The following is a 21,608-nucleotide window of genomic DNA, read 5'->3' on the forward strand; positions in this document are numbered from 1 at the left end:
ACAGAAGTATTTGTGTTTACTAGATCAGCATCTAAAAGATGAAAAGAGATGATTCACTGAGGGAGAATAAAGATGTTGTTAAAGGATGTTAAAAGAAAGAAGGAGAGGGGGTTCTGGATTAACTATAGCAAAGGTAAATTGGTTGAAGCAATTTATTAGAGTAGAATAAATGATCAAAATGAAAAAAATGGAGATTCTTATTAAAGGTGAAGGAAACACCTTGCTGTCTTTTCATGTTTCTAAATATTGGCTTCACAACTTAGATGCCCATCAGCAGACGAATGGATAAGGAAGCTGTGGTACATATACACAATGGAATATTACTTAGCCATCAAAAAGAATACATTTGAATCAGTTCTATTGAGATGGATAAAACTGGAGCCCATCATACAGAGTGAAGTAAGCCAGAAAGAAAAACACCAACACAGTATACTAATGCATATATATGGAATTTGAAAGATGGTAACAATAACCCTATATGCGAGACAGAATAAGAGACATAGATGCATAGAACAGTCTTATGGACTCTGAGGGAAAAGGTGAGGGTGGGATGTTCTGAGAGAATAGCATTGAAACATGTATATTATATGTGAAACAGAACGCCATTCCAGGTTCAATGCATGAGACAAATGCTCAGGGCTGGGGCAATGGGATGACCCAGAGGGATGGGATGGGGAGGGAGGTGGGAGGGGGGTTCAGGATGGGGAACACATGTAAACCCATGGCTAATTCATGTCAATGTATGGCAAAAACCACTACAATATTGTAAAGTAGTTAGCCCCCAACTAAAATAAATAAATTTATTAAAAAAAAAATGTCAACAACAACAACAAAAAAATAAATATTGGCTTCAGATTTCGGACAACCACACTATTGAGCTGGCTGCTTGGGCATGTGTATGCCTCTTTGTGCTTGGGGGTCCCCATACATCACAACTAGGCATGCAAAGTCTGCAAAATGCATGCTACAGTGGAACGCTAGGTCTCCATTTATGGAGCCCTCAGAGGAGCCTGGCGGGCTACAGTCCAAAGGGTCGCAAAGAGTCAGACACCACTGAAGCCACTTAGCACACATTCCCTCTATATAAATATCATAAAGGGTAGAATGATACTTGATTTTTAGAGCTTTGTGGTAGATTTTAGAGAAATGGCCATGATATGTTTGGTCCCATATGCTTTTCCAGAATGTTTCCACGCTCTTTCAAGCAGTAGAGTCCATATTTTCTCCCATTAAAATTGGGAGGGCTTTTGTTACTGCCTTGTTTAATAAACTATGATAGTAGTGATACTTTGGGATTCCTTATGTTAGGTTATAAAACATGATACAGCTTCTACCTGGTGCCCTCTTCTTGGGTTGTGCAATGTTGGAGCCCTGTGCCACCATGATGGAAAGACTACCTGCGCCAACTACACAGAAAGAAAGAGAAAGAGAGAGAGACAGAGAGAGAGCAAAAAGCCCCAACTATTCCAGCCCTCAGATGGCTGAGCCTTCAGAGCTTATGGTGATTCTAGTCCCAGTCTGACTACAACTTGTAGAGGTATGAGCAAGAACCACCCAGCTGAGCCCAGAATGATCAAGTGATTATTGTTTATGCTACTAAGTTTTGGGGTGGTTTGCTGTGCAACAGTAGATAATTAGAGCAGAATTTTCCCAAATATAACAGGATGTGTATGTCTAACCATCTAGAAAAGTGAACAGGAAAGCCACTTGCTCTGGGTCACTTTGTAAATCTGTGTCATTGGTAGGACTGGGATTCAAATTTAGTTTCCAGGTTGGTTCAAACTTCTGGTCCACTTCAGTTATGAGAGATGGGAAACACAATACCTCCTAACATTCACTGGCAAGAAAAGTTATAACACATAATGTACTTTAAAGCTAGACTTTTAAGAAGCTGTCTACTGAATAACATAGTGTACCATAATGGGTGTTCATTAGCTCAATTTACACCTTATATCAGAATGTTCTCCCAGATTGAAGCATTGTGCTTTAAATGTATTTTTGAAGTCTGATTTGACTGGTGTTCTTTTTAAAGTGGTGTCTGGAGGTATACAAATATCAATATTTTCCTGTTTAGCAGTACAGAGAAAAATTAAACAGTACCACAAACGACTGTAAGTAGTCTCACTGCTAATTAGTCATGCTGAAGATAAACAACTCGCCCATCAACACTGCAGCTTCTTTTAAGTGTATGCAGAACACTGAATTGGAAATAAAACAACTGGAGAATAGTCTGTTTGCAAAGAATTTGTTATCTAGGTAGATATACTAAATAGACACATATGAACGATAATTCAGAACACATTCAAGCCAAATATAAACAAACTGTCTTTCAGGCAAGCTACACTTAAGTGCTGAGGGAACCAAAAGTAAAGTGGTGGACAGAACTTTTCCCTGAAAAATTATAAAGATTTAGCATATTAACTATGCATATTTAAAGTTCAAGTTACAAATTAAGCATTTCTAAACATTTAAGCATTTAGTGATATAGTGCTAGATTCGTTGTCCTTATTTCTGAAAACTATTGAGATCGACCATACTAAATTGCCAATTTTTGACAGTTTTTACAAAATTGGCTATTTCATGTGGTTCAGCCTCATCTATCAATTTGGTGAAGAACCTGTCCCAGACTCAGACACTTAACCCCTACCAAGGACTTTAGTCATTTGACATATCTTCAGTCATCCTTTTAAACAATCTCAATGAGAAGGCAAACAATTTTCTAGAAAATATATACTATATTGTATTAGATCAAATTATTAGCATTGCCTCCACACACTACATTTACAGTTTTTAATAGTAGATTACCTGAGGGCATTATTTTAAAATTTTAATTGCTTCTTTTTAGATTTAAGGTAATTATCATGCATTTTACTATCTGAGAACCTTAGATTGAAGGATTAAGTTCACAAATCCAAATCAGGCTGTGTCCCCACTGGGGACCAGCATCACAGGAGATGTAAGGAACTGACAGTAACACTATTTCAGTTCCATAGTAACTTTCTTTGAGGCACATCAAGTACCTTAAAGTCATCAGCTAAATAATCCTCTTAACAAACCTAGGAGGCAGGACAAAAACTTTAATAGTGAATTCAAATGATTGAATTCCTGCTATGATTAATTTTTTAATAATGGTGTCAAACTCATCAGTTAATAGCCAGTCATTGGTTACAAAAATAATTTAAAGACAGTTTGTAATTTGGGGGCATTTCCAAAGGAAAATCTGACATTGGAAATTAACATTACTGTGTCATACGTTCTGGAATCTGCTTCTAATCAGTGAAACTTTTAAAATTTCAGCACAGAATTGATAAAATTGATAAAATTTATATTGTGCATATAATATACACAGGCAAAACCAGTTTTAGGTTCCTGGTTTATTTTATCTGAAGAGGCTTAGATCCCATTCTGGATCAGAATATTATCCCCACTGCCCAGCTGAAAATTTTTATCCAGAATGTCTTAACGCTTTCCTCCCCAAGCTTTGAGAGGTTAAGCAGTGTTTCAATGAGGCAGCCAGCTGCACAACATGAAATACAAAGATATCTGTTGCTAAATTACCTCCAACACATACATTCCCACACACATACCATTTTTAAATTACACGTATGCATATACGCTCAGTTGCTTCAGTTGTGTCTGATTCTTTATGACTCCATGAACTGGAGCCTGCCAGGCTCCGCTGTCCATGGGATTCTCCAGGTAAGAATACTGGAATGGGTTGCCATGCCCTCCTCCAGGGGATCTTCATGACCAGGGACTGAACCCACATCTCCTGTGTCTCCTGAATTGCAGGCAGATTCTTTACCACTGAGCCACTGGCGAAGCCCATAAAATTTCATAGCTATATCCAAAAACAGGACCTTTACGTGATACGAGGTAATATGAAAATGGCTTACACAAAATTTTATTCATAAATATTGAGTACTTTTTATTTTCCAGGCATTAAGTGCTTAGATGTATTGAATCATAATCTATACATTTCATTACTCTGAGTATTAAGTAGAGTTTTATCAACTCTAGCCTTTAATAATGCTTCTATAATTTATGGTATAGACCAAGAATTCATATGACATTATAATAAGATATCTAAATTGCTAGAATACGCTATATAACAAATGTATCAAACACTGATACTGTAAGTTTCCTAAATACTTCATGTGCAACATTTTTCATTCACAGCATTATTAAATTCTTAAAACCGATAGGTGAGATTTTTGGGTTACCTAGTTTTTATACTCTGCTTTCCAACTTTCTCCAGATTCTACAGCAATTGTTGAATCTGAAAATGGTCCTTCCCATCTTGTACTATCTGTTCTTACCCATTTTGATCCTGTTATGGCAGCAAACCTTTTACTTCTTATCTTGCAGGCGGCCATGTGTTTTTGGGTTGGTCTGCTTTTCACAAGAACAATGTGTACAGCAAAACTTGCCCATGATGGCTGTGAAAGGGAAACCAACATTCTTCCATGGATACAGTCTACATTATTTTCTTCCTTCTTTTTAGACCTTTTCCTCCTTTTTGGCTAGAGAGATGCTTCATGGCTGTAAGTGTAAAACACATGCCATATTTTGAAGACCTAGGATGGAAAAATATAAATTATGTCATTAATAAATTTGTATACTGACTACATACGTAAATGATAATATTTCAGATACACTGAGCTATATAAATGATATTATTAAAAGAATTTCACCTATTTCACTTTTTACTTTTTTAAAGTGGTTACTAGAACACTTTAAGATATTTTTAAAGGACACCACTGCTCAAAAAACTGCAAAGCTCTTGGTACAGGAAAGAATCTCAGGCTTTTTGCTTAGAATTGTAAATACTGGGGATATTCACTATGGTGGGGGCTGCATGTTACCTTAGGGGTGAGACAAATGGAAGAAAGGTAGGTAGAGCCACTATAATCAATTATCTACATTGGAATTTCAGATTTTTCTAGTTAGGGTGTGGCTCTGCTTTCAGCCTTCAGAACAACAATGTGAAACAGACCAGGTAAATACAGTGAACTCCATCAAACTTGATTGGCCACATTATGGGACACATGATCTCAGTGAAAAGTCTCTGGTCTTTATTATTTCCACTATATCCATGAAGAAACTAAGGTTTAGAGTAGTTAAGTCTCTTGCTCAAATCACAAAGCCAGAAAGAGACAAAAGTAGATTTTTAAGCCAGTTCTACCTGACTTTAAATCTCACTGTTACCTGTGTCTTCTTCCTCCCCTATCAAAGAGGATACAGTTCCTGCCTTTAAGTAACTCTCACCCTGGTGAAGAAATATTTGTTATTTTTAAATTACAAGTTATTTATTACAAGCTGGACTCTAATTTTCTTTCTGGTTAGTCTGCTGTACTTTTAGAGATAGAGTTTTGACTGTATTTTGTTTAAAACTTTCTGGAAAGTGAAGGGATATAGGGTAATCTGTAGACGGAGAACTTTGATGTCTTGTCTTCGCACAACAATAGAAGATTTTAAGGACCCATCCTTGTGATTAAGTTGCAAGACAGTTCTAATTATAGTATTTGATGTTTTCTCAGTTCACCAAAACAACTCCTCCAATAGTGCTTTTTCTTGCTTTCTCTTCTCCTTTAGATCTGATTTTATTTCAATCAGATTCTGTTCTCACTTTTCCTGATTTTAATTGGGAAGGGATTAGTCTCATTTATCTCTGCAATCTCATTGCTTAGCCCAGTGTCTAGCACTCAGTTGATGCTTTGTCATCCATTCGTGATATGAACACACTTCTATGCAGTTGGCATTCAACGGAGACTGACTATCTTTGAAGGGCTAGGCATGATGCTGGGCATAGGTAGTGCATACGGTTGTATGCCATACTTTTGATCTGATGGGAAACAACAGTGTGATAAAAAAAAACAGTGTGATAAAAAAAACTCTGTCCTTGTGTAAGCATAGGAACACCTGTGTGGGAATACCTGGTTTGTTATAAGTCTGAAAGATTTCCAGAGGAAGCACTTTTTAAGATGAAACCTCAGGGAAGCAAAAAACAGGGAGAAAGGATTAGGGAACTCGTGGAAAAGGAAAGGCATTTCTAGCCAAAAGAACCATCTGTAAAGACATTCTGGACCTGAGATTTGTATAGTTTGGAGTTTGGCTGGAGAGTTTAGTTGGGGGAGGGGTGAGAGTTAAGAGGAGTGTGGGGATGGAAAGGGTTAAGGAAAAATGTTCAATCATGATTGAAAGATTTCAAAAAGTAATACATCATATGATGCAATTCACTAAGAATTTCTAAGATGATTCATTTACAGTACACATTTTAGGCTATTTCATCTTATAAGCATACTTTATGCAATTAAAAAGATTAAAATGGATTGCAACCTGGAGACCTCATATACACATATGCATATGTATTATACATCCACTTCATTACATTTCTATGGTCTATAACGTACTTATCATTAGGGACACTTAACTCATGATAAATGAGCTTCATTAGTAGTGGTTTGAGACTTTATTATTCATTCATCCAGAAAGATTATACAGCTTCTATTAATTCATTTCCCAAGAACAATTATTTAAAATTTTCAGGTGTTTTCTGATGTTAGCTTTTAAGTGAAGAAGGCCAAAATCAATTATTCTTCTTAATTTGACTGGTTTATAAATTTAGGGGATGCTTGGATAAGAGGATTGGATGAAGATGGACAATTTACACTCAGTTTTGTCTTAGACCTTTGGCAAATACCCTGTGTTCTTTCACTGGTGCATTCTCAGCCTCAGGTAATCTAACTTCAAAACTGATATAACATTTTCTGGGGATGTGGCTTATAGGGATCAATGAATTAAATATAGTTTTTAATACTCTAAATAATAATTTATTACTTATTTCTTAAAAATTAGAGTTTATTGTTTGTGTGTATGTTAAATTCAAAGAGAAGGAATCCTAAGTAGGCATATGGAATTTTTAAGACATGAAAATCTGTACATTATTTTGTTGATGGATAAAGTTCATCTATAATACTATAATTTGTGAAGCAATCTACTTGTGCCACAGTATACTTTTTCTCCTTTGAACTTTATATAAATTAATGATTCTTTATGTTTCCGAACACAAAAGGATGTCCCAGGAGGAACAGGCAGAAGTGAAGTTCATTTGCATCTCTATTCCTCACTCTTTATCACAAATAATGCTGATCTTAAAAGACTGTACCTGTGTTGTGTACAAATGGAAATTAAAGTGAGCTTAAATTCTTATAATTTTCATTTGTGACCTGACTCTTGGGGTTAGATAACTAATAAAATGTAAACCATTTCTCTTGCCCTATGGAGTTGAAAGGGAAAAGGAGAGATTAATCAAAGGACAGATCAAAATAGGAAACTAGGAACAAACAATTTCCTCCCTGGCTCCGTCCCTTCCTCCATAAACATTTATTAAGCATCTACTATGAATCAAACACTGAAGAAATGAAAGGAGAAAACCGTCGCGTTACCACAATCTGTGATTAGTTTTGTGAACTGAAATCAGATTTCAGTCTTAAAAATTCTTCAACTGCACATAGCGCGGGCAGTTAAATATGCAATCATGACATCGGAATGTAATAGAGGTTCGTGCATTTCGCCTTTCAATTCAAAAAACCATGCTAAAACCACTAAAGAGATTCAACCCCCCTCTCCCGCTCCCATAGTCTTTTGGCAATCAAAACCCTCCTGCCAACATTTGTCGTAATTTCAGATTAGGAACCTAGCTTTATTTTTTTTAAATAATCCAAACCCCTACCCCACTTCCCACCTTAACGCCAGCATAAAAAAACAGTTTTACTGGGCGAACAAGGGCACGGGAGGAAGAGAAGGACGGACGGAAGGAGGGAATGAAATGAATGAAGGAGAGAATGAAGGAGAGAAAGCTGGCCTTTCCCCGTTCGTTGTCGATTCCCTGCCCGCTTCTCCCCGTCTCCCTACTCGTTGCCAAGTAGCATCACCTCCAGGCTCTGCCCTCGGCTCCGCCCCCTAGCGTCGGAGCCCCGCAGCCAGAGGCTGGCACCTATCTCTTTAAATGACAGCTGTGGCTCGGGTCCCAGTCCTGGGCTTGACGTCAGTTTCGCCTCCCGGGCTGTGAGGGGTAGTTAGCGCCACCGTCCGCGCTCCAGGCTCGAGGCGCGCTCGCAAGCTGCTGGGGCGGCGAGTTTTCTTCGCTCCGGTCCCTCCTCCCGCCCTCCCCGCGGAGAGCCGAGCGGCAGACTAACAGAGCCTCTCGCAAGTCTCTCTCACACTTCCCCGCCTTCGCCCCAAAGGAGCAGCCGCTCCTCCTGGCGCCTCTGCCGCCGCCGCCGCCGCCGCCGCGGCGTCCGCAGTGCTCCTCTCCCGCGCACCGCTCCCCGATGGAGCCCGGGCGCCGCCGCCGCCGCCCCGAGCCCTGAACCGGGCCGCCCCGGCCGGAGGAACGTGCCGCCCGGCCCGAGGGCGCATCAGGCGCACAACACCGGCTGCGCAGGGCACGGGTTTTGGGAAGGAGAAAGTACTGCTCTCCAGGGTCACTTGGCCGGCGGCGGGGGGACCATGGCTTTGAAGGACACGGGCAGCGGCGGCGGCACCATCCTGCCCATTAGCGAGATGGTCTCCTCGTCCAGCTCCCCCGGCGCTTCAGCAGCCGCCGCCCCGGGGCCCTGCGTGCCCTCGCCCTTCCCCGAGGTGGTGGAGCTGAACGTAGGGGGCCAGGTCTATGTGACCAAGCACTCGACGCTGCTCAGCGTCCCGGATAGCACTCTGGCCAGTATGTTCTCGCCTTCCAGCCCCCGGGGCGGCGCCCGACGCCGGGGAGAGCTACCCAGAGACAGCCGGGCGCGCTTCTTCATCGACCGGGACGGCTTCCTTTTCAGGTACGTGCTGGATTATCTGCGGGACAAGCAGCTCGCGCTGCCGGAGCACTTCCCCGAGAAGGAGCGGCTCCTACGGGAGGCCGAGTACTTCCAGCTCACCGACCTGGTCAAGCTGCTGTCGCCCAAGGTCACCAAGCAGAACTCGCTCAACGACGAGGGCTGCCAGAGCGACCTGGAAGACAACGTCTCGCAGGGCAGCAGCGACGCGCTGCTGCTGCGCGGGGCGGCGGCCGCCGCACCCTCGGGCCCCGGAGCGCACAGCGGCGGCAGCGCGCAGGACAAGCGCTCGGGCTTCCTCACACTCGGCTACCGCGGTTCCTACACCACGGTGCGAGACAACCAGGCGGACGCCAAGTTCCGGCGCGTGGCGCGCATCATGGTGTGCGGACGCATCGCGCTGGCCAAGGAGGTGTTCGGTGACACGCTCAACGAGAGCCGCGACCCTGACCGGCCGCCCGAGAAGTACACGTCCCGCTTCTACCTCAAGTTCACCTACTTGGAGCAGGCGTTCGATCGCCTATCCGAGGCCGGCTTCCACATGGTGGCGTGTAACTCCTCGGGCACCGCCGCCTTCGTCAACCAGTACCGCGACGACAAGATATGGAGCAGCTATACCGAGTACATCTTCTTCCGTAAGTTCGCGGTCTCCGCGTTTCCCAGTTCTCCCCGCCCCCTCGCCGACCCCCGCGGCTTCCGGCGGCTCTGGTGTCCTTGCGCGCCCCAGCCCGACGTGGTCGACTTGATCTTTGAGTTAGCGCCTTGCTATCTCCCTTTCGGCGCCTCTCTTCAACAGCTCAGGAGCATGCAGTGCCCAAGCAGTCCTCTTCATTAACTTTATTGATCTTGCCCTCCCGCTCTGCCCAGCTCTTGGAGGCTCTGGGTGCCCTTCTATTACCCAAGGCTGGGAAGAGACTCGAGCGCAAGGCTGAGCGCATGAGTCCCCCCGTCTCTCTGCCTCCGCGGGCCTCCTGGGGGTCAACTTATGTGGGTCCCGGTGGCGTCCCTCCAGAGGGAGGGTTGGCATCAAGGTATCGCCGCGCTCCGATGGCCTCCTGGTGGTAAGGGTCCGCGCAGGAGCGTCCCATTATGGGCGATTTCTGTAGTGGGCAACAAGAAAAGTGGCGATTAAGTCTGCAAAGCGCCTCAAAAGTCTGGGGAAAAGAGGTTTCCATTGACCTATATAAACCTCAAATTTTCCCAGCGCCAGTAGTCTTCTGTAATTGTTATGTGTTTTGGACGGAGCGGGGTAGAGGGAACGGACTTGGGTTGTCTGAGTGCTGCTGTCAGGATTGGAGATTAGGAAGGGACATGGTGTGTATGCGTGCACGTGTGTGTGTGTGCGCGCGCGCGTGTGGTTGTATTTCCTTTCTGGGCACCTCCAGTGCGAATGAGGGATTGAATTCACTTTCCCAAGGGGAATAAATGCAATGATTTTTCGGAACTTAGAGAACAAGAGAGGATTTGGAAAGCATCTGGCATGGTGCTTTTTGTAGTGCACTTGGGGTGGCGAGGGCGATCTGTGGATCAAGTTCAAGAACTCCACCAAGTATCACTGGGGCTTGGGGGATGGGGAGCCGGGGCGGAGACAGTTCTCAGTGACGTGAGGAGGGCCACAACCCGAGAGCTGTTTGGACAAATGAAAAAGCCACCTGCGATGGCAGCGGGGGCATCATTTGGCAAACGTTTTTTTTTTTTTTTTCTTTTTCTTTGTCAAAATACAAGAAGACTGAAAACTTTCCTGTAGTGTTAGGGAGAGTAGCACTGATAGCCTACGATAGATATAAACTCAGCTTTCATTGTATTTATTTATTTGAGTCACTCACTGTTTGGGACTCAGGCAATTTTTGCACTTTATTTTGACTGGGAAAGTGGAAAGGACCTTTCCTTTCAACTCTATTGGAAGTTGCTCATTGTTTGTATATTCTAGTAACCTTGGAGGTAAGGGTGACAAAATCCCCACACTTAAGATTTTTTAATAGTGTTGATTTTCCTAAGAAAACCATCTCAACAGAAAAGCAAAGGAAGTGTCCATTGAAGTGCTCCATAAAAAGCTAATTGTCTTAGAGAAAGATAAATATTATATCACTTATATGTGGAATTTTAATACAAATAAGTCTGTATACAAAACAGGAACAGACTCTCAGATGTATAAAAAATAGTTACGGTTACCAAAGTGGGGAGGGGAGGAGGCATAAAATTGCAATGTGGGATTAACAAACTACTATACATTCAGTAGATAAGCATCAAGGGTTTGCTCTATAGCACAGGCAAGTGTATTCCATATCTCGTAATAACCAAGATGGAAATAATTTGAAATATATATATATATAAATGAATCACTTTGCTGTATACCTGAAATTAACACAATATTGTAAATCAATTACATTTCAATAAAAATCTAATTGTCTTAATTATATGAAACTATTATTTGTCACACAATAAAAAGATCAGTAGTCAGAAAAGCCACTCAAAGGAAGGGACTTTTATTGACACTTTATTAACATCTAAGCATTTATGGCATTTCAATAAGGGTTTATTTCCAAGCACTTCAGAAGATGAGAGGAAATGAACTTCTGACTTTTTTTAGTGACTTTTAGTTAGAGAAGATATAAGCATAAGTGCTCTGAAGTTAAGGGTCTTGCATTTCAGAATCTTTCATAGTTTTGGTCTTTTTCCCCTAGAAACTTGGGGACTTGAAAAATGTCCATTACTTTGATTATGAAGAAGTAATACAGATTCTCTTTAAATTATGAAAAAATGCTCATGAGATAGTATATTGAAATTGGAAACTCAGCCAATTTGGTTCAAAAGATGATTTGAGAGATTGTTTGGAATTTAGGATATTTCATTTCTGGAGCTAGAAGTGAAACAAAATAAAATATTTATATTATGAATAACTACTTGCAGAGTAACCACATAACAAATGAGTTCTAAGATTCATTCGTAAAAGTCTCAGAAATCTAAGGAAGCAACTTATAGCATTTTCCATTGATATCCTGTTGGGGAAAATACATAATTCAAGATTAAATATGCCTCTTTTGAAGCGATATTCCTGTAGACCAACCAAATATAGTTGCCGTTATTTTATTTGTGATATAAAATTTATCTCAAACCCTCTAATACACACATTTATTTTATGCTTTGTATAGCTTGAAGCACATTTCACAAATTATATTGGAAGGGATTCCATTTAATATTGGTTAATGAAAATGCACTGTATTTCTGTCATATTTAGTATAAGTGATAATGTTAAGTATACCCTGGTGGCTCAGCTGGTAAAGAATCCGCCTGCAATGAAGGAGACCTGGGTTTAATCCCTGGGTTGGGAAGATTCTCTGGAGGAGGGCATGGCAACCCACTCCAGTATTCTTGCCTGGAGAATCCCAATAGACAGAGGAGCCTGGCGGGCTACAGTCCATGGGGTCCCAAAGAGTCGGACATGACTGAGTGACTAAGCACACACACACACAGAGTGTAGTTATCTTGTTTAGTAGCCTCTGTTTTTAAAAGTCAGTGTTATTCATAAAAACAGCAACATTGGATGAACTTCTTTGACCACCGTTTTAGAGGCAGACAGGGTCTTTTATCTTTTATTTCCCCTTTGATATAATTCTTTCAAAAATATTTATTTAATGTATAACACATATCAATCATTTTAACAGCTTTTAAAATTCAAGCTACATGTGAATTTAGGAGTTTGAAACTGCTCTGAAAATTATAGAATTGCAGTTTATACACTTGAATATCAATTTCAGCTCTTCACTGCCTTTTCCCACCCCACTTTTCCCCTGAGTTTCTATAGAGATGGGAGGAGAGTGGCAAATGTTTCAGTAATCCCAGACACTGCTATTTGCCAAATGTGTAATCTTGACTAAATTATTTCAGTTTTCTCACCTATTTAAATGAGATTATTATAGTATGAATTTTATAGAATTTAAGAATTAATGTTCAATGCTTAGTCTAGTGCTTGACCTATACTAAGAGCTTTAAAAACGTTAGGTGTTACAATTATAGTAAAGAGTTTTTCTTGTCAGTATTAAATTTAAATTTTGTTTTATGGTAAATATGCTGTGCTGTACTGTGCTAAATTGCTTCAGTTGTGTCCAACTCTGTGCAACTGTGTGGACTGTAGCGCACCAGCTTCCTCTGTCTGTGGGATTCTCTAGGCAGGGATACTGGAGTGGATTGCCATGCCCTCCTCCAGGGGATCTTCCTGACCCAGGGATTGAACTAGGGTCTCCTGCATTGCAGGCAGATTCTTTGCGGTCTGAACCACCAGAAGTATAGCTGATTTAATTATAAAGTTAATTACAAATTTGCTTTGCAATTAAGTGATAGCATAATACACTTTCAGAAGTTTGAAACTACCAATTTAATAACCAGATTCTTTTCCTAGAACTTCAATTTTTCAGGCCCAGTTCAAGTCACCCGGGTTTGCCAGTCACACTCCAGTTAGTTCTTTTGGATCAACTCCAACAGAACCCTTTTCTGATTCAGGGCCAAGAAGTGTTTTAATACTCTCCATTAGGAGTTGAAACTTTGGCAGTATTTTCTGACAGAAACTGAGCTAGATTCATATCTCCTTAAGTGCTTGTATCCAAGTCATTGGTTTCTAATGCTCAAGGTTGTATACAGGTTATTAAAGATTTAATACCAGCTTCATTTGGCTACATGGATACTTTTATCTATTATCAGTCATAACTCATTTTATCAAGACTTTAGAGTCTGCAACATATACAGTACTACGAAATTTTGTATTCTTCTTCTAATACTGAAGATGGATTGTCTTTTCTTAAAAGAAAACAGTGATTTATTGTACTTTATGTGTTTTTTTTTTTCTGTTGTTGTTTTGGAGGGGATGTCTGTTAAGCGTAATTAGGGCTGTTTTAGCAATATTTGGAATAGAAAAAAGATATTTCATGTTAGCATTGTATTCATGCGTGTGTGCTAAGTCACCTCAGTTGTGTCCAACTCTTTGTGACCCCATGGACCATGAGGGCCCCAGAGGACCCGCCAGGCTCCTCTGCTGGTAGGATTCTCCAGGGAAGAATACTGGAGTGAGTAGCCATACCCTCCTCCAGGAGATCTTTCTGACCCAGGGATCAAATCTGTGTCTCCTACATCTCCTGCATTGGCAGGCGAGTTCTTTACCACTAGCGCCACCTGGGAAGCTTGTTATATTACATAGACAATAGGTAAGTTGCTTAAAATGTGATATGTAGACCACCCATAATTAAAATGAACATTATATGTATCCTTTGTTTCTCATAATCAGTGTGTTTACAAGAAGGTAGTATTGATTCATTGCTCTTCTCTTTATAGTATTTTGAGTTTTGCAGTCTTTGTTGGTTGAATGATATGTGGTGTAAAAGTATACATTTCTCTGAGTTCAATGGATATTCCTTGAATTTGGGATTTCCTTTTTTAAAAAAAATTGTTGTGATGTGTAAGAGTGCCAGATCTCAGAGCCAATGCTATTTCTGATCTGGGCTGTGGATTCTATTGTCTTTAATGAATTTTTATATCCACTCTTTTAAATCTGTTCTGATTTATTTCACTGTGTTGGGTTGAAGAAAGCTAGGTTGAGTTGAAAATATTCAAATAGCTATTTAGTCCTGTGTTAGCAGACCTGTTACATTAAAAGCTTTCTAAGAAACATCTTTAAAAACCACTCTATTTAGATGCATATCCTTAAAATTGTACATTATTTTTTTGTCTAAAAATGCATCTACTTTTATCACCAAACACTGTTTTATGAAAAAATAACTTTGTTCCTCTTATTTTTTTTTAAGTTGGTTCTCTTTCTTCTGGAGACTTAACTAGTTATTTTTATAATTTCATGAGAAAGTTTCTTCTGAAACCAAATGGCTGAATGACTTTTAAATCAAGGGGGAACAGATAACTTTGTAAAATACCAAGATTTTTATTTCATGCAGATATTTGGAGTAAGGAGACTGAAAATGACAGAAAACCTTGGGTGCAAAAAGTTTGGAGATCATGTCATGGCATTGGCTACTGTTTAAGAGAATTAAACTTTTATATTTGGCATAGTACTATCTGTAAACTTGATCTCTTGAAATAGTGTTATGGTTTAGCTTAACGCTAGTAGTGTTTGGCTTTAATGTGTGGGTCAATCTTTAAGCACATAATGAAGCAAAAAGACAGAATGGCACTACAAGCCTTATTTGGCAGTTCTTTCTCTTTTGTAACTTAGAGTGCTAGAACTCAAGATATGTGTATATGTGTGTGTGGGAGAGTGGACATATGCCTTATTTAAAAAGCAAAAAATATCTTTGGAAAAAAAGAAATAATATGTATGATGTTACCACCAGTTGTTACCTATTCTTGCTCTAAGTTATTGGGTCAATTAGTCTAAAATACAAAAGTGATTGTCAATTTGTTGTTCAAAGGCAACTCTTTTTTGATAGTGAAAGTAATGCATGAAGTTTTAAGAATTTTATAAAAGAAAAGTAAAATTAAAAATATCACCAATAATTTCTAATAGAATGACTTCTTTCCTTCTAGCCTCTGTTCTAAATTATGAAGATGACAGACATACGTTTTGAAAGTTATGATGATACTATGTAGATGGTTTATATGCCATCTTTGCTTTGTTTTGTTTTATACATTTAATGTAGTTATACATTTAGTGCCATTTCCTACAAGACATTGAATTTTTTAGAGTTGGACACGACTGAAGTGACTGAGCCACAGCACAGCTAGACAAAAGTATAATACATGTCCTTTGCCACAGATAGTATTATAAATAAATATTGATATTGAATATTTTCCCTATAAGCTTAAAAAAGAGTTGATTTTTTTCAAAGTATAGTATATGTAATAAAAAGAACATTTACTATGTACCTAGTTTTATGATAAATGTCTTGTAGACATTACTTTGTTTACTTTTTTTTTTTAACATTCCTGTAGCTTGGCATTAGTTTTCTAATACTTAAGTTAGGAAACCATGATTTAGAGAGGTTAAATAAAATCTTTAGGTCATGAAACTGGTATGGGACTGAGCTGGAATTTGAATAGTTATGTCTTAGTGCAAAGCACTTACTCCTAAATTTCAATTTGGCAAATATATTTCAATGTCTAGTGTGTATTTAGAACATAGCTCTGTAAGCAAAAATGAGTAGTGTGAGCTCCATATGAATGAAGCTAATATTTCTTAATTTATGTTAATTTTTTTTAAGAATGTGGAAAATTCAATTGACCCTTGAACAAACTGAGTTTGAACTGTGAGGGTCCATCTATAAGCAGATTTTTTTTTTTTTTTCAAATGATACGTACTGTGATTGTTTGAATCCAGGGATGCAGAACCTCCAATTCAAGGACCAACTATAAAGTTGTAAGCAGATTTTCCACTGAGCAGAACTTGGTAGCTCCTATCTTACATTGAAGAGCCAACTGTCTATGTTTTATGTCTTTACCTGATGACAAGGTTAACTTTTAGTGATTAAGGCTACCACATTCATGGATAATTTTTAAATTAAATAAAATAAACCATTTGACTCAATTTACCACTCTTTTGGGGGAACAAATAGTATCTACCAGTTTGCTAGACTGACAGATTTAAACACTGTTAAGATAGTCTTCTGCAAAAAATTCATTTTACCTTGTAAACTAGAATAGGTTTTATATGTTCTTAGAAAGTGACAAAGTGAAGAGGGCATTTTAGTTGAAATCACTTTTGTCAATTACTTGTAGTTTATTGGTGCTAAGTGAAAACAGTGGCTGACTTTATTTTTCTGGGCTCCAAAATCACTGCAGATGGTGATTGCAGCCATGAAATTAAAAGACATTTACTCCTTGGAAGGAAAGTTATGGCCAACCTAGACAGCATATTAAAAAGCAGAGACTACTTTGCCAACAAAGGCCCATCTAGTCAAGACTATGGTTTTTCCAGTAGTCATGTACGGATGTGAGAGTTGGACTATAAAGAAAGCTGAGCGCCGAAGAATTGATGCTTTTCAACTGTGGTGTTGGAGAAGACTCTTGAGAGTCCCTTGGACTGTAAGAAGATCCAACCAGTCCATCCTAAAGGAGATCAGTCCTGGGTGTTCACTGGAAGCACTGATGTTGAAGCTGAAACTCCAGTACTTTGGCCACTGGATGAGAAGAGCTGACTCATTTGAAAAGACTCTGATGCTGGGAAAGATTGAGGGCAGGAGGAGAAGGGGACGACAGAGGATGAGATGGTTGGATGGCATCACTGACTCAATAGACGTGGGTTTGGGTGGACTCGGGGAGTTGGTGATGGACAGGGAGGCCTGGGGTGCTGCAGTTCATGGGGTTGCAAAGAGTCAGACACGACTGAGTGACTGAACTGAGCTGAAAGTATTGATAATGCCTTTGAATTCTAGACTTGCTATAATTAAGTTCAAAAAAATATCAAATACATGATGGGTACTGAGATTATTGGCTTTTCGTGTTTTTGAATCCTTAAAGTATTTTAGAAGTATATTTATAAATTTGAGGTAATGGGAAAGTAGTGTTTTAGGTAACCCTTCAATCTGTGTTTAATTATAGTTATCATTTTTAAAACCTCTTTTAAATTAACTTCAGAGTATTGTCAGCATTTAGGAGCTACAATCCTGCAGGAGAAGCTGGTGGCTTCTCTAATGGAGATCATTCTTTTAGTAGTAGTAGACTATACCAACGGAGATTTTGCAAGGACTTATTTAAAGATGAGAATAACTTTATTCACAGGATTTCAAAATTTCTCCCATAGGTAAGTTAAATTATAAGTTCTGAGAGTAACGGTGAACCTCTAACTGCTGACTTGAATCTAGGTGTTCTGTGCCTACCATCTGTATACTTCTCATCATTCATTTCTGTGAGGGAGCATGTCATAAAACCTAATTATCCTGTGAGGTTAGTTGTATTTTGTACTTTCTTTTTTTTGTTAGATATTTTAAAATTTTATTTTATTTTTAATTGGAGGATAATTATTCCACAATATTGTGATGGTTTCTACCATATATCAACATGAATTTGCCATAGGTGTACATATATATCCCCTCCCTCTTAAACGTCCCTCCCACCTCCCATCCCTATCCCACCCCTCTCGCTTGTCACAGAGCACCAGCTTTGGGTGGCCTGGGTCATATAGTAAATTCCCACTGGCTATCTACTTTACATATGGTAATATATATGTTTCAGTGCTACTCTCTCAGATCATCCCACTTTCAAAAGAAAAAGTATATGAAATATTTTGAACTGGGTTTATACGGTTTAAAAATTTATTTTTTAGCTCATGAGGTTTTTAGCACACCCCTGATATCATGATCATGTCATACTGAGTGACCTCTTGCTATAGAATCCTTCTACATTTAGCCTACACATCTGTTTCTTCCTAGTACACTCAGTGCATTTCCTATAACTTGTCACGGTCTGTCTCTTTTTTCTTTCTTATTTTATCCTAATTATCCTAGCTTTGTTGAGATATAATTGACATATAACATTTTGTAAGTTAACAATGCATTGATACACTTGTATATTGCAGTTTGATTACCACTGTAGTGTTAGCCTCAGATATGCAGATGACACCACCCTAATGGTAGAAAGCAAAGAACTAAAGAGCTTCTTGATGACAGTGAAAGAGGAGAGTGAAAAAGTTGGCTTAAAGCTCAACATTCAGAAAACTAAGATCATGGCATCCAGTCCCATCACTTCACGGCAAATAGATGGGGAAACAGTGGAAACAGTGAGAGACTTTATTTTTTTGGGCTCCAAAATCACTGCAGATGGTGAGTGCAGCCATGAAATTAAAAGATGCTTACTCCTTGGAAGGAAAGTTATGACCAACTGAGACAGCATATTAAAAAGCAGAGACGTTACTTTGCCAACAAAGGTCCGTCTAGTCAAGGCTGTGGTTTTTCCAGTAGTCATGTATGGATGTGAGAGTTGGACTATAAAGAAAGCTGAGCACTGAAGAATTGCTGCTTTTGAACTGTGGTGTTGGAGAAGACTCTTGAGAGTCCCTTGGACTGCAAGGAGATCTAACCAGTCCATCCTAAAGGAGATCAGTCCTGGATGTTCATTGGAAGGACTGATGTTGAAGCTGAAACTCCAATACTTTGGCCACCTGATGAGAAGAGCTGATTCATTTGAAAAGACCTTAATGCTGGGAAAGATTGAAGGCAGGAGGAGAAGGGGATGACAGAGGATGAGATGGTTGGTTGGCATCACCAACTCAATGGACATGAGTTTGGGTAAACTCTGGGAGCTGGTGGTAGACAGGAGGCCTGGCATGCTGCAGTCCATAGGTCACAAAGAGTTGGACACGACTGAGGGACTGAACTGAACTGAACTGTAGTGTTAGCTAACACTTCCATGTCCTCACATAATTACTATTTCTTTTTTTGTGGCAAGAACATGTAAAATCTACTCTCTTAGCTACTTTTCAAGTATTTATAGTATAGCACTTTTATCTTTTTTTTTTTTTTTTTTTTTTTTGCACTTTTATCTATAATCCCAATGCTATGGGTTATATTCCCAGAACTGAATCAACTGGTAACTGGAAGTTTGTTGCCTTTGACCAACATCTCCTTATTTCCTCCTCCCCCTCATTCCTCTGATAACAACCATTGTACTCTGTTCCTATGAGCTTGGCCTTTTTAGATTCCACAAATAAATGATTTAATACAGTATTTTTCTTTCTATGTCTGACCTTTCTTTAACCTAGCCTAGCATAATGTCTCAGGTTCCATCCATCTTCTTGTAAATGGCAGGACTTCCTTCTTAATTATAGATGAATAGTAGCCCATTGTTTTATACACCACATCTTCTTTAGTCATTCATTCGCTGACAGACGCTTAGGTTGTTTCCATATTTGGCTATTGTGTATAAATGCTGCAATAAATATGGGAGCACAGATGTCTTTTAGACATCCTATTTTCATTTCCTTTGGAAACAGATCCAGAAGTAGGATTGCTGGATCATATGATTACCTCTTATCATGTGGACTTTCTGCACTGGCCTGCTTTCTCCTTGAGAAATCGTACCGAGTCTCATTTTTGTCTTCCCAGCCCCCAATGCAATGGCTAGTACCACATTGAGAACTCAGTAAATATTTATTTTTTGAATGGAAATGCAAGTTAACAAATGAACCAATGATGCTGGAAATTCTATCAAGGTAGTTATTGAATTGAGATTTAGTTTCACTTCAATTTAAGTTGTACCTGTTGAGCAATTACGAGGCTACAACTTGAAACAAGAGATAAAAATGTGGAATGACAGAGACTTTGCATTCAAAGTTATCATAGTAAGCTTTATGCAGTAGTCAATTATGTTGTAGAGGGTTATTTGGTGTGTTAGTAAGAGGCAGAGTAATGACATTAGAAGCTGTTGTATGGGCACCTATAAAGAATGAGAGTAGGTGAAATGTTAACTAAAACTTGGGACTGATTAAGATAATAGTGTAAATAAAGTTATTAGAATTGTAAACATACAGAGATGCACACATAGAGACACACACATTGATTGGTTGATTGATTGATACTTAAATGATTGGTAGAATTGAAGGTATAAGGGATCAAAAATTAGCTGAATTATTTTTTTATGTATGAAAGATATTAGGCAAATGCTCTGAGTTGCAGCCTACCTGCAACCACATTGTTTTTTTTAAGGAAATGGATAGCAGTGCCTATTCAGAATTGTTCTGGAAAGGTCCTATTATCATTAGTGAAATTAAAAAAAGATATTGACATCCTAAGTAGGAATTTTTTTGCCTTTCATACTGTTCATGGGGGAGAAATATCAACAACCTCAGATAGGCAGATGATACCACTCTAATGGCAGAAAGTAAAGAGGAGCTAAAGAGCCTCTTGATGAGGGTGAAAGAGGAGACTAAAAAAGCTAGCTTAAAACTCAACATTCAAAAAATTAAGATCATGGCATCTGGTTCCATCACTTCATGACAAATAGTTGGGGAAAAAGTGCAAGCAGTGGCAGATTTTATATTCTTGGGCTCCAAAGTCACTGTGAATGGTAACTGTAGCCATGAAATTAAAAGTTGCTTGCTTTCTGGAAGAAAATCTCTGAAAAACCTAGACAGCATGTTAAATAGCAGAGACATCACTTTGCCAACAAAGGTCCATATGGTCAAAGCTATGTTTTTTCCAGTAGTCATGTATCGATATGAGAGTTGGACCATAAAGGAGGCTGAACATCAATTGACGAATTGATGCTTTCAAACTGTGGTGCTGGAGAAGACTCTTGAGAGTCTCTTGGAAGCAAGGAGATCAAACCAGTCAATCCTAAAGGAAATCAACCCTGAATATTCACTGGAAAGACTAATGCTGAAGCTGAATCTCCAATACTTTGGCCACCTGATGTGAAGAGCTGACTCATTGGAAGAGACCCTGCTGCAGGGAAGGATTGAGGGCGGGAGGAGAAGGCGGCAACAGAGGATGAGATAGTTGGACGACATCACTGATTCTATGGATATGAACTTGGGCAAACTCTGGGGGATAGTGAAGGACAGGGAAGCCTGGCTTGCGTTAGTTCATGAGGCTTCAAAGAGTCAGGCACGACGTAGTGACTGTACAATGAACAAAGTAGAAAATTAATTGTAGCATATTATTAAAATAAGTTTATTCTAGTTTGTTCTTGAGTTTTTAGGGGAAGAATGCATTCTTTCTGGTCTAGTGCTGTTCACCAGTCAGTTTTGTCACAAATAACAGAAATACTGGTATTCAGTGGTTATTGTCTCAAACTATGGTATTTATTGGGGCAGAGCACCTCTAAACCACATTCTGTACTTAT

General features: G+C 39.4%; 1 protein-coding gene and 1 long non-coding RNA gene across 3 annotated transcripts in view; one reads left to right on the top strand and one right to left on the bottom strand.

Moving 5' to 3' along the window:
• Positions 1-3,902: 3,902 nt before the first annotated feature.
• Positions 3,903-9,510, bottom strand: LOC145518276 (uncharacterized). Its single transcript, XR_014062815.1, has 2 exons — positions 9,331-9,510; positions 3,903-4,577 (listed from the first exon to the last, which is right to left on the bottom strand). It is a non-coding gene; the product is annotated as an uncharacterized LOC145518276 (long non-coding RNA).
• Positions 8,111-21,608, top strand: part of KCTD8 (potassium channel tetramerization domain containing 8) — a 256,056-nt gene continuing 242,558 nt past the window's right edge. For both annotated transcript variants that reach the window (XM_081522135.1, XM_081522215.1), the window contains exon 1: positions 8,111-9,466. In XM_081522135.1, coding sequence (XP_081378261.1) covers positions 8,515-9,466 — 952 coding nt within the window. In that variant the 5' untranslated portion in view covers positions 8,111-8,514. The remainder of the gene's footprint in view (positions 9,467-21,608) is intronic.

This window comes from Giraffa tippelskirchi, chromosome 1, assembly GCF_054371585.1.
Source record: "Giraffa tippelskirchi isolate mGirTip1 chromosome 1, T2T-mGirTip1v1.2.pri, whole genome shotgun sequence".
Classification (NCBI taxonomy): Eukaryota; Metazoa; Chordata; class Mammalia; order Artiodactyla; family Giraffidae; genus Giraffa; species Giraffa tippelskirchi.